This window comes from Psittacula echo (assembly GCF_963264785.1).
Source record: "Psittacula echo genome assembly, chromosome: 13".
Taxonomy (NCBI): Eukaryota; Metazoa; Chordata; class Aves; order Psittaciformes; family Psittacidae; genus Psittacula; species Psittacula echo.
Window position 1 is genome coordinate 9,115,972 of NC_137749.1, and position 13,889 is coordinate 9,129,860.

Sequence of the window (13,889 nt, forward strand, 5' to 3'; positions counted from 1 at the left end):
CCTGAAGATCAACAGGGCTACATCCTACCTGATTCACTGATTCCAAATTCCTTGTGAGGGAACAGATGTAGAACTGCAGAGGTGCTTATGACCAGATATCTTATACCTCAGCTCTGGATGTAAAAGCGGTGCAATTCCCTCCGCTGAACTGTGCTGCTCTGTTTTCCACAAACTGATGGTTCTTCCTTTGCTGGGAAGGACAGTCAGTGTGGCTGTGCCTGCACATCATTTCCTTGACCTTGGGGCTTGAATATGCTGTCTCTTAGGAATTAGATTCTGCAGAAAGAGGGAACATCCAGAGGCTTTGGTTTCTTTATGCTAGTACTGTCCAGAGCTGAGAACAGGGACACAGTTGTAATGAAAGAGCCAAGTTAGCTTAAATGACTTTGCCTTAGTCATGAATTAAGTAACAGGATGGTCTGTCCATTCCTGCAGAAACAACCCTTGAAGCCTTTCTCAGCTAATTCTATCCCAGCTGCTCTTCCAAGAATCTTGTGCTTGGCTTGATGGCTGCTGCTTCTTTTGTTCAGCCTGCTTACCTGCACATTGGCACAGATTCAGATGTGGAAATCGCCATAACCCACCAAGGGTCCCAGTCACACCATGATCCCTGCTTCCTGGGACAGATTAACAGGGCGTTACCCTAGCACTTTCTGAACTGTCACTCTCTTCCTGCCCCAAACAGCAGTTTGTTGTTCCCCTTGCAGTAGCAGGAGTGGGTGAATATCTTGGGATAACATTACAGACCAAAACCGGGTGTGTTCTACCTTGACAGAACTTCTTCCACAGGTGAAAAATGCGGCTGTGAAAGTGAAGTGCTTTCACTTTCATTCTGGTAGGTGAAGAATAGCTTTCCTGCGGTAAGAAAAAGCAGCAGTTCAGTGCCAGGACAAACAGGATTTTACAAGCAGCCTGATGTAAAGCTGGCTTTCGCTCGGTGCTGAAGGACAGCACGATAGAAGCTGCCTCTCTGTTCTCCCTGCCCTTCTCCAGCATCAGGAGCCACAAGGACTTCCCGACCAGGGTTTACTGACCTGCAGCTCTGCCCTCACACCGAGCTCACGCTGCCCGCAAGCCGAGGAGCCGGGGGACAACGTGCCTGGCCGGTCGGCGGTGCCAGCCGCGGCCGCCAGGGGCCGCCCCCGTGCTCGCAGTACTGCGGAGGCATGGAGTTCTGAGGCGCTGCCACCGCTCCCGCCGGTGAGCTCCCGGCTGTGGCTGCTCGGCAGCACCGGCGAACGGGGGGGATGCGCGGCGGGGCGTCGCGGACAGAGTTTCGCCGCCGGGGCTAGCATTCCCACACACCCCGGGGCAGCGGTGACGGAGGACCGCTGCGCGAGCAGCGACGTCCCTGGGAGCGGGCAGGAGCGGAGGTACGCACTGCCCCGGGGAGAGGGCTGGCGGGGCCTCCTCTGTCCCCGCTGCAGCAGGAGGGCAGGGCCCGAGTCGCACCGCGGGAGGCCGCTCCTTTCCGGTTCTCCCCGGGGATACGCATCTGCCGCCCCACGGCCCGCACCATCGCCCTGCCGCGCTGGATGGCGGGCTCGGTGGCAGCGAAGTGGCGCGACTGCGGGGCTGCCTCAGGTGCTTGGCACCGCTGCCATTTCCCCGGGCACCGCGGGAGAGGATGGGTAGCGGGGAAGGGAATGTGAAACCCCTCCCCCTGTCGGTTCAGTCAGTTCCCGGAGCCCCTGGCCGTTTGCACATCCTCATTTACAGCAACACAGAGCGCAGGCAGGCCTGTGCTCCCGCAAAGAAAGAAAGGCTCTGGTTCTCTCTCTGCGGGAGCAGGCAGGTACGGTGTGGTCCGGGCGGCCACACCAAATCCGGCTACTGTGGAAGCTGTGAGACAGCGGCAGGCTGAGGTGGAGCAGGAGGAGTTAGTCAGGGGCTGAGTCACGCTTGGGTTCACCTCCGTTGAACCAGTCTTTTCCTGTTTGCCTGTGATCTGCAAACTACCGATTGTTCAGATTTTCCCTCCTTTACTTTTTTGCTAGGGATGACCTCCAAGGATGCTTCAGGTGAAGCTAATAGTAACTGGAGATGACTTTGGCTACTGTCCTCGGAGAAACCAAGGCATCGTGGACTGCTTCCTGGCTGGTGCAGTATCTAACGTGTCCCTTCTAGTCAACGGAAGTGCTGCAGCAGATGCAGCCGAGCTGGCACGGAGGTAAGGTACCTTCTCTAGCTCCTTTGTGGACAGCCTCCAGAGCCTATCAAAAGCCTTGCCTGTAAAATTTGGTCTTCTGTAACCCCAGTATAGATGCTGTATCATAGCCCAGGGTGGTATAAAGAAACTGTATTCCCGGCATATTTACTAAGACTCTTCATAGTAAAACCAGTTACCAGCCAGCTATACCCATAATGGCTCTTTCACTAGTATTAGCCACTGCACCTTTTTTTGTCAGGATAGAAAGCCATTTCCACAATTTGAGTAGTAGACTTTGGGTGGACTTTGTTTTCCTACACTTCTAAAAGATGCACCATCAGAATGGAAGTCCACACTATATGCCCAGGCTCAGCTGCTATCCCTAAAACTAGTAAAGCATAAAAGCACGATTTTTAAATCTTATTTAAGTTGGTGCATTCAAGCAAGGCTGAACACAGGGTCACCCAGGTTCATTGCAGAATCAGGGAAAGGTGTGATTCTGCAAGAGCTTAGTTACAAATCTAGACAGTGGAAAACCTGATTTTTTCCACCCCAGAAGCCTTTTAAACAAGTACCCCAATATTTTTATTAGTGTTAGGTTTCATAAATCCATCTGTAAAAACTGCATACACAAAAAGAGGGACCATACCTTGTACTTGGCACCTTTACTCCTTCATGAACTTCTCAGAGGTTGCTGGCATAGTTGGCTCTGTAGCAAATCAAATGCTGTGTCACGTCTCATGGACTAGCCCAGTAAATCCTTTAATAGGAAGCATTACTAGTATTTAGAAGGTAAAACTCAGCTAATGCTTCAGCTCCAGTGTGGGCAAGTGCTTGGAAGCAGGAATATGTCCTGGAAGAGAGAGCAGCAGGTTGAGAAACAATTTAGAAAAACAGAAGAGGAAAGGAACCGTGCTGGTAGTAGTAGAACTAAGCCCTTATGCTTCAAATATAGCTGCTGCAGGGGACAGTTTAATGAGAGTCATGCTGTCCTTGTTCTCCTTGAGCAGCTTTCTCCAATTTGTCTGTGATTTTAGGAGTACTTGGAAATTGCTTGCAGTTTGTAGCTTCTTTGGTGTTGAGTGGTATAGGAAAACCAGGTCGTGGTGTTAGTGGCAAACTAATCTTCTGTTAAAAAGGTTAGAAATTACACACAAACATTGAGAGAGGAACTGCCTCTGGGTTGATAAGAGGAGACATTGGTGAGATGACTAAAATCCTGTTAGTAAACAAAACAAATGTAATGTAAAACATGAAGATAAAGCCAGCACTTCTCAGACACAAAGGCACCATCGAAGACTTTAAGCCTCAATGCTCTGGTAATGTCGTCAGCTATTTTAGCCATGGTCTTTAGCAGGCTTTTAAATATAGAATCCACCTGGCCTCATTTCCATAGTCAGAAAATAGGCCATGGAGGTTTAAAAACCATCTTTGAATCCAGTTCATGACACTTGTGCTGACAGCTGATACAGGTGTGAAAAGCCAGTTTGGAGGGGAGGCGACAGCAGAAGATGCAACCTGCTGCTACTGTTTCACTCTTTTGGGGGATAGTTTTGAATTGTGTCAATGAAAAGGATTTAAATCTATTTCTGACAATATAAGCAGGGTGACTTTGGGGACATCTGTCAGCACTGCAGATCAACAGGCCAGGTTCTGCAATTCCTCATTTTGTAACTCTGTGCAGCTGTATTCAGCCTACTCACCCACAGGTTTGCCAAAAAGGGTTGGTCATGTTCTAATTCAGGTGCTGGTAGTACACCTTAATTGGTACCTGTGCATGCACCCACCCCTAAAATACTTGTTCCTTTATTGCAGAGGTTCACACAAAATCTTTTTAGACACAGGTGTCCAGTAAGTGAGACTTACTGGAAACATCACTGAATACTCCTCATCTTGTGGTGTAAAACTGGGAAAGTGTCACTGTTGCTTGACTGCCTTGCCACTGTTGTTCTCTCTTCCTCTTGTTTGGTGTTGTGTCTCATCCCACTGTGAATATTGAGGCTTTGCAACATTTTGTGGTTTATGGGATGAAAGCCTGCCCTGTTTTCTGATCCTCTTTTATCTTTCTCCACAGAGCCCAAATAAGTAAATATTATGTATATACACAATATATATGCACACATGCATATATGCTTAACTCCGTAGCAGGCATTTCAGCCTTGACCAGTGGTATAAGCAGAGACTGGACCTATCACCTATCAGGACAGTTCTTAAGCACCTCATGCTGCCCTACAATACTAGGACTCAGTAACCTTCAAAAAGGATCACAGTTCCTCTGGAATTCCATTCCTCCCTTCATTTCACAGTAATTCTGTAGGCTTTTGGGTATATCAGAAACCCTGTTTTGATTAGAAGTGTTAGCAGAAATGTGATGGTAGTCAGCAGATCTTTGTACCAGCTCTAACACAAGCCAATTGCAAACCAGCAGAACCAAGCAGTAAATAATACACCTTCCCTAACATCTAGGTTCTGGATCTTGGGGACCCCACTTACTTGCGGCAAAAGAGAAGTTTCAGCATCCTGGATCATCAGGCCTGATCTATCACCAAATGATAAACCTGTCGATAGCGACTGCTGGAGTAGTATGTAACCAGAGCAGCAGGCAGGGAACAGACTGCCATTGTGGGGGTTGTACTTCAGTAACTGGAAACTTATTTCCTCATGAGGAATAGACTGGCTGCAACTTCCTGGTTATCCATATAATATAGTCTCAATTTTCTACTTATCAAGCCCCACCTTGAAGTCAGCCAGTCTTCCTAGTGATTATTCCAGAGCCTCTCCCTGAGTTATTTTGTACCTGAAATTAATAGGTCCATTTTTCCTTAGAAATACAGAAAAAGCAGAAATAGACCAAAGATTGTTTCCTGCCATATTTCCCCCTTTTTATCAACCAGCTTAGTCGTGACTGAATATTAGGATCCTTTTCCAGATGATTATATCCAAAAACTTGATGAAAAGTGACATATTTTAGAACAGAACTTCAGTCTTCCTGCCTGTTTTTTGCAGTTTAAATGCTGAACATCAGCTATACAAAAGCTGAAGCCCCCACAACATCTGGGTACATTTAGCAGAAGAATCTAACAAAACCACATTTAATTGCTGTCTATGTTTTCACTTCCTTTCCCATCAACACTAATTGCAAAATGTGTGTGTAAATTGTGACTTAATTCTGACCCTCCCAAGTCAACATCTGACTAATCCAGAAATCTCTCATGCTTTCTCATCACCCTTTTATTTGACTGTTTATCACCTGGCAGACAGTTCCACAGCTGAACTGTGTTTGAATTAGAGGTGGGATCCCAGCTGAGGCCTTAAACTAGAATCTGAGATCAGATTAACTGGCAACAGCACCTTTGCTGATGTAAGGTCACAGACACAGGAGCTTCAGTTGATACGAAGATGTAATTAAAAAGAAAGTCACATCCTTAAGCTATGTTACAGTACCAGTTCTTAACAATACAGAGGCTTTGGAGTGTTTCTTTCAGCAGAAGTAAGTCCTTAGCAGTAGTGGAGCAAGACAAGACGCTGTTTGATCTACAGTGAGATCTTACTGTTTGCTGAAGGGTGCAAGTGGGGTGGTAGGGAAGCATGCAAATACTAACATGGAGAACCTGAGAGGTCTACTTTTTCTGCACAAAGCACAGCCTGGTTTTGTCTGGCATGAGATACTTAGATGTTTACTGGAGCAGGATGTCTAGGTACAGATATTTACGTGAGGTTCTTCATTGTGTCACACTTGGGCTGAAACCCAATGAACCGGTAATTTCCTGGATAAGGATACAAACAGGACGTTGAAAGTGGGATCTGTTTGCCCATGAAGGAAAAGGGCAAGTGCCCTGCTTATGCTGCAGCATGCAGCCTTCAGCAGGACAACTGAGCCTGTGCTCAGCGAATTGCATGATTCCCACAGCCACTGCTCCCAGGAATGCAGGGCCTGCACAGAGTCCCTGCTGTGGCCAGGCAGGGCCCAGGGCACTGTTACTCATCCACCAAGCTCAGAAACATGCAAAGCCCGTGGGCACTTTAAAAAGTGACTCAGTATAGTTAACAGTTTCCAGGGACCCTTTACTGCTAAGGATATGGATGAACAGGGATTGCAACTGCACAAAAGCCTTAGCAGAGACATTTGTTCAGAGCACTAGTGTGACAAAACAAGCAACTACTTGAAAAGGAAGCAGTTTAGCTGATTGCATTTCCTCTCTCTATTTGATGACTGGGCTGGGCTTGCTGTCTCAGAAATCTTGCCAGAGGGAACTCCTTGTTGCCCCTTGTAGCATTTGTTGTAAAAGGCTATCCTTTCCAAGATAGTCCCATATCTTGACTTTTCTCCATGCCTTTTTTTACAATACAGCATGCCTTGGCATTGCTCTTTGATTGCAGAAGCTACATTTCACTGGTGAGAGGCACTATGGAGCAAGAGTTAGTCCAATGTGTGTAAATGGTCAGGGGAAAAAAGCTTGTTGGTTCAGTCTTAAAGCTCAAGCCTTTGGTCAGAGCAGAGCGTGACTGGAGCGCTTTCTTCCAAGGTACAGCCTTAGCTAATTACTATAATGCTTTAAGTTTTGCTCATGCTTTCATCTCATTGCACTCAGGATATCAGATACTCATGCAGTGTCAGGACTGTTAGGGATGAACACCAGGCACAGGACATTTGGTGCTGAATCAGAGCATCATCTGGCTCACTGGATCCAGAGGAAAAGCACATATTTAAATACAGGAAAATGCTAGCTAGCCACAGAATCCTGCTGCGCCCTCTGTGTTGTCCTTCCCATATTCTTACAGCCTTCCCAGCATGCCTGCTTCTGTGCATCTCCCACAGGGGAATATTTCCGATCAAGTTCCTCACGTGCTGCGTTTTGAGTTTTGGTTTCAGTCCCTGCATTCCAGAGCCTTTAAACACTAGCAGTTCCTCTTTAGATGCCTCAGCATAGACAGTCTGTCAAACCAGCCAGGACTAACTCGAAGAGAAAACTATTAAGATATTCAGCTGGTGTTAGCTAAAGCTCTGAAACATGCTCTAATGTTACAGTCAGAGTCTCCCCTTACAGCAAGAACAAGGGCAGCTCTCTCTGCACTTCCACATTCTGTGCATTCCCCAGCTCTGAGGCTGGTTTCAGCTCAGGCGAAGGAGCAGCTCTAATGTTCTGCAGTGCAGTGCTTGGCTCCTTGGTGTCCCACACCTGTCAGAGGGGCTTGCCTTTCCTGGAAATAGCTTCCCTGACAGCATGTGAGGCATTGCACAATTGGAGGTAGTTCATCTGATGCTCCTGGGAGACAAGGCTGAAAGGCTCAGCTGTTCATTTCTTGCCCTCCCACAACACATGAGGAGGAGAGTGCTCAACAAAAAATCTCCCATCTGCTGATTCATGGTAACACATGAATCCTTTTTCTTGTAGACAGGAGTGGCTGTGGTACAAATAATGCTATCAGCTGATGCAGCTAGAGCTTCACAGAGACATTATAGAGTCTGGGGTGGACTTCCAAAACAAAACCATGGGCTCCCCTGCCGCCTTTGGGCTCACAAAGAGTGCAAAGCAGGTCACAGGATGAAGAAGTCCTGTCACAGCACTCCTTCTGCATTGTGGCTGCCTCCTGCCTTGCCATCAGCCACATGCTGAAGAGCCCCCACTCCCAATGACAGCATCTTTCAGTTCTTGTATTAGCAAGGAGTTAGAGTGCACATGTCATGTGCTCAGGCTCCATGTATGAAAACAAGATGAACATTTATCATCAACTATATAGTCAGGCCCTGCTGCAGAAAACAGAAGTCAGAAAAGCTAGAGAGGACCTTTCTCTCCACATGATGTTTTGCTCCATTAAGCAAACATTCAAGCTCCCTAATTGCAGAGTGGACTGGAAAGACATGGACTCATTTTGTTTCACAGAGCTGTCCATACAATTTGACTCATAACGTTTATGTCTTTGAGAAGGAGCAGTATCTAGCAACAGATTATACCATCCACCTGGAACACGAGAGATGGAGGAGCCAGGAAAAAAGAGTTTCAGTCCTGCAAGGGCAAAAGCCTTAGGATCATAAGAAGCTAAATGACTAGGTTAGTCCAATCCATCCACAGACCTGAGTGACTTGGTGCTTCACTAGTCAGCTTCAGGGCAGCAGACAGAAGGGGAAAATGTTTTTTGCACACTTTGCCTAAGTGGGGATTGCTTTTGTTTTCCCAATTGTTGTACAAGGGCTGTAACAGGAACAGGCCATGCCCAGTGCTAACAGCTCCATGCAGAAGTTCCAGGAAGGATTTAAAGCATCACAGGCTTTCTGCCTTGAAATTAACTTCACATTGTGACTCAAGACTGGGCAGCAGAGGAACACTGCAGTTCTGTCATTTACTTACTGGGGCAGCCAGAGGCCAGGGGTTGTCTTGGAAAAAGTTTCAAAGCACCATTTTGGCCACTGATTCTGAGGATTTCCAGAAGAACTAATGAAACTCAGCACAAGTCTGAGCACTCACAGGCCCTGTTTTTATTGTAGGGGAATCCACAGCATAGACTAAGAAAACCAGCACTTTTAGAAGAGCCTGTGGCTGAGAGGAGCTCTGCAAATACACTGCACTGTTTCTTTTTCTTTTTTTAAATGTTGCAGAGTGCAACTGGTAAATAAATTGTACCCTTGTAATCCCTCAGCAAGGCTCTACTCTTACGCTGGGCCTCCCTGCAGTAATCCTTTCTGTGTGCCAGAGGGATGCACAGTTCAGCCTTGTCACTCAGTGAGTGATCATCTGCACCAGTAGACAGAAACACAGACACTGCAGGCAAGTTCCAGCTGCAGCCTCTTGGACCCTTTAAGGAAACCCTTAAAGTCACACAGTATTTACACTTGTAGCCTATGCTGTTGCCATAACAGCTGCCGTGGGCACTGTTTATATATGACGATTCTACTTAGGAGAAGCTTTATAAGTTGTCAAGTAAAACTCAAATGTCTCATAAATGTAGCATCTTTAATAGGGTGAATAACTCGAGGGAATACCTAGCAAGGGCTAATGAAGGGCTTTAGAAAGGGTTTCAAGGTCCTGATTTTTCTGCCAGTTACTAGTAGCATTCAGGTACAGTATTTAGTCTCAGACACCTCATGGCTGCTCTCCCCATATGAGTCAGGGTGGGAACAGAGCTGGGAGTCTCACAGACTGGCCCTTGGCAGACTGCACAGGGATTCTACCTGGAGATACTCTGCTCTGGTTAGTGTTTTTCTGCTTTTCTTTCTAGATGGGCAGAGATACAAAGATGTACTCCAGTGAGCACACGACCACTTTTTGGATCAGTCTAAATCTTTCACTGCTATCTTCTGCCTTCAGTCACAATAAGGGAGGTAGAGGTGCAAAGCTTAACAGATATTTTATTCCTGTTACAGATACAACATCCCAATAGGCCTGCATGCCAACCTCTCCGAGGGCTCTCCTGTGTGTGAGGCGCTCAAAACAAACTCTTCGCTGCTCAACCAAGATGGATTCTTCCATGGCAAAATGGGATTCAGAACAGCACTATCAAAAGGTCTCCTGAATATGTCAGAGGTAGGAGAAAGCCATATACAATCATGCAACTTGCTTTCCTGACATGGATCAGTCTGCGCTTATCCCAGCACATAACAGCTGAAGATCTTCCCTAGGTCCCAGCTGTGAGTAAGCTTAAAGATGAATCTTGAATCTGGGCAGCTGGAGCTGGTTTTCTGGGTCCTTAGCCTAATTCTGCCAGAGGCTCTGCAGCCTTTGAGAACTCATTTCTCCCTGCTTCAGTGCCTGCATATGCTAATGTCGTGTTAAACTACTTATCTGAGGGGACAGAAGGGGCATTGGTAGAGATATTTACAAAGAACCTAAACATTTATAAAGGGAGTGCTATGCAGGCAGTAAGCCTTTCATCACTTCATAAGAGGATTTTGTTCTCTAGTGAGATGGCTGGTTTTGTCCCATGAGAAGGATGCATGGTGATCAAAACTAAATGGAAATGGGTATTCAAATATCCAGTATTTCTAACATAGAAAATTCCAGTTTTGCACCATCAACATAACCAGTACCACAGAGACCATGCCTAGGGGAGGTTCTGGGCACTGCATGTCCATTTATACATCACAGCACTTTATGCCTCCCAGAGCCATGTCACAAGTAGAAGCCAGCAGGTCTCCTTCACGCCCTCCTGACCTCACCCTGCTGAGAAGGCTTACTCTGACCCTTCTCTACTGTGCAGGTAAAGCAGGAGCTAAAGGCTCAAGTGGAGCTGTTCCATGAGCTGACAGGTCACCTACCTCCTCACATGGATGGGCACCAGCATGTCCATGTCCTCCCAGGTAAGAAAGGAGTCTTCTTCCCGGCCCTGCAGAGATGAGAGTCAGCTCAGACTGGATTCTCCTTGCCACAGCTCCCTGGTTGGGCAGTAAATCTCACTGCATGATACCCGCTCTACAATTGCAAATTTGAATGTTCCCACCTGGGCCCCAGTTAGCTGCTTGGTGATCTGGGTCTTTCTGTAGCATCACAAGGGGATTAATGGCACAAATGGCCCAGGCTACACCTTTTCCTCCTAGGACTGATAATTCATCTCAGCATCCTAATTGCATGTTCCTGCCCACATCAAGGAGTCCAGTAGCAGACTGGCCAGTTTAAACTGGAAAGCCTGGGTCTTTCACGTGCTACAAGAACTCTATCCTCTTAGTTGCGTTTCCACACTGATCTCTGTCTGCAGGTCTCAGCATACTTTACAGAGATAGACAAGTATCTTTTGTCCCTGTTCTGCAAATAAGGTATTTGTGGTACAGAGATGGAAAACAGAGAGCAAAGCCACCCAGATTTCCCCACTCCAGCACTCAGCTGCCTGTGGATGTCATTGCTTTTGGCAATTTACCCTCACAACAAACCTGGCTGTGCAGGGACTTGATGAAGAACTTGTTCCTGGCAGTTCAGTCACCTCTGGTGCACTCGAGGACCAGAGCTGCTAAGGTAGGAGGGGTTGCTGGACCAAATGCTCAGTGGTGAAAGGAAAAACAAGGCACCTACACAGATGTTGAGGGAGTAGTGCTTCCAGTACAGAAAGTGGCTCCCATCCAGATGAAGAAAACCATTTCAGCAGAAGACAAATAGGGTTATATTTTCTTTAACATGGAACAGAAAGATGCCTCTGTGCTAACAGCTTGCAGGGACCTGATGAGCTGGTTATGCGATTCCTGACCATAGTGTCTGTGTTTTCACTCCCAGAGGTCAGGCACGTATTTGCAGAGGTGTTAGAGGAATATGGGATTAAGTACACACGTGTCCCAATAGAGCCAGGCCTCCATAAATGTGACTGGATTTCACCATCCCTGATGGAGTTTTACCTGGGAGTGGAAGAGGATTCTTTTAACACAGTGGATGTGTTTACAAGTCATGGAATAAGGTAAGACAGGCATTACTCATCCTTTTTGTAGTAAAGCCTCAAGATCTTATCACCTCCTGATAGCATCTTTCCAAAACTGAATACCACCTTTCTTTCCACTTTGGGCCTTAGAAGAAGGCTCAAGAGGAGAACAAAAGTGCTGGGGCCCTAGTGCTTAGTAAGTTTTGTTTGCATGGAGATGATTCACTTCTCACCTTGAAGGGAATCTTCTTTCCAGGGCATAGTTTCTCAGGCGTTCTTGTGAAGCTGGCACCTGGCATGGCAGGAGGATGAGTGCTGCATTGAGGTTGCATCAGAGTGGAATTCTGAAAGTATAATCTAGGGAAAGTTTTCAAGAAGTAACTTTTCATCTCCCTGCAGTAGTGGAGAAAGGGTTTTAAGTAGCAAGAAAAAGCCTAATTGGAAAGAAGTGTTTGCTGTTAAGGGGAGGCAAGTCCAGCGTTCTGCCATTATTATGGCTCTTTGATATACTTTAGCAGAATGCTCTCTTAGCAGGTCGGTTTCTGTTGTATTTCAGTCACTTTTTGTTTCCCCTTAGCCAACGGTTATTAACTAGAGATGGCTATTGTTCAGGCTTTAATTGGCTGGGTGAGTATTTCCATAGCTTGGAATTGCTCAGTTTAGTTCTCTCTTCCCTCTTGTGCCAACAAAATGCACCTGCAAGCTCACAGATGCCAAACCACCTTTGTGCTGTCACACAGCAGATGTAAATACAGTAATAACGGCAGTGCTGGGGCTTTGCTGGGCCTGTCTTTCAGGCTGAACCCCCTCCCTCTTTTCTGTCTGAAGTTTTAGCTTAATTTTGATTCCCAACCCACACTTTTCCTAACCACCTTGTTAGCATTAATATCAGTGTTCCCTCCTCTGGCTACAGGTGGCCAGACATTTACATAGGGTTGACCACCATGGGCAAGAACATGTCTGTCAGTAACATCTGGAGCGCCATCGACAGTGCCATCACAGAGTTCATGTGCAAGGCACCCTCACCCACAGACCCAACACCACAGAGCAGGACCCTAACGATCGAACTGATGGTGCATCCCGGGTACCCCAGTGTCCCACCCGTCGGTGGCTGCGGGGAAGGACCGGACGACTTCTCGCAGTCCTGGGAGCGCCTCCATGAACTCCAGACATTAATCAATCCAGAGCTGCAGAGCCATTACAAAACCAGGAACATTCAGCTTTGTTCCTTCAAAGATCTTTAGGCAAGCAACCATACACGCCTTTGTTCAGACTTGCAAGACAGTTACCAGTGCAATACCTCCTGGTGCAGCTGACAGAATGAACAGCCTGGGGACAGCAGCAGTGTTCATGGAAGACCACCACCGTCAGCAGCGACAGGTAGCACCCCGGTGCCCTGATGAGCAGATTTTAGGTCACAGCTCCTGCTCCGAAGGTGACAGACCTCTCCTGCACCTCATAGCCCTGCACCCTTACAGCACCGTGTGGCAGCCAAGGCCCAGCCCTCCTCCCATGGCCCAGCTCCTACGACACAAGCAGTACAAAGACATGCTTTGCTGTGAGACCAAGGAGCACACAGGCACCACCTTGCTTGTATCTGGCGAGATGCACATGAAGGTGCACACTACAGTGCTTTCAGAGCATCCCATCAGAATAGTCAGATCACGCCTTCAGCATGGTGGCATCTGCAGCCACATCCCACGTACAGCCTCAGCCAGCAGGGATTACAGCTCTTCCCATTTACACTGCCTTTTGGCGTTAAGCCACTGCAGGACAGTAACATCAGCCACAGCCCCTTCAGAGAGGCTTTCCTTTTTTTCCTTTCTGAATGACTTTGCAAGAACAGCAACTGTTGACCCATCTGCTATTTCAATCACTGCTGCACATGAGAGCTCCCCAGCAACTGTTCCTGCGCTGCCCACTGCCTCTCAGGGAAAATGCATGGGACAGAACCACAAGCAAGTTTCCAAATGGAGAAGGTGCATGTGTTTGTCCATCTTTATGTCTGTCATCAGGGTGTTTGAACTTAAGCAAGTCCCAGTAGTCCCAATAGGTCTAACTGCAGCCCTGCTGCTGGCATGTCACTTTCACAGGGGAAGAAATATTTTTGATTGTTTATGCTCATTTTCTGCCCAAAACTGTTTTATTTAATGTAATCATTATTGGCTAAACAGTTTTTTCTTTAAATACTAAAAATGTCAATACAATCATTATTCTTTTAAGTAAAAAATAAACTCAGGTCTTCTACTGTAACGCTGCAGGAGGGTTTTGCTTTTAGTTATAGCTGAAGAGCAAAATAAACCCACTCACCTGCTGCTGCAGCTGCTGGCGGGATGCTGAGGCACCTTGTTCTGTTCATAATGGACCCGTCTGACCCCCCTGCAAAACAGCTGAGGAAGGC

At 47.0% G+C, this 13,889-nt stretch overlaps 1 protein-coding gene and 1 long non-coding RNA gene across 2 annotated transcripts; one reads left to right on the forward strand and one right to left on the reverse strand.

The window, feature by feature from the left end:
- The first annotated feature begins 1,168 nt into the window (after positions 1–1,168).
- On the forward strand, positions 1,169–12,746 carry YDJC (YdjC chitooligosaccharide deacetylase homolog). Its single transcript, XM_080628788.1, has 6 exons — positions 1,169–1,200; positions 1,998–2,170; positions 9,513–9,672; positions 10,346–10,445; positions 11,350–11,527; positions 12,402–12,746. The coding sequence occupies exons 2-6, from the start codon at positions 2,013–2,015 to the stop codon at positions 12,730–12,732; spliced, it is 927 nt and encodes a 308-aa protein (XP_080484914.1). The 5' UTR covers positions 1,169–1,200; positions 1,998–2,012; the 3' UTR covers positions 12,733–12,746.
- On the reverse strand, positions 2,851–11,843 carry LOC308226762. Its single transcript, XR_013957942.1, has 3 exons — positions 11,722–11,843; positions 10,404–10,471; positions 2,851–3,002 (listed from the first exon to the last, which is right to left on the reverse strand). It is a non-coding gene; the product is annotated as an uncharacterized lncRNA (long non-coding RNA).
- Positions 12,747–13,889: the final 1,143 nt, after the last annotated feature.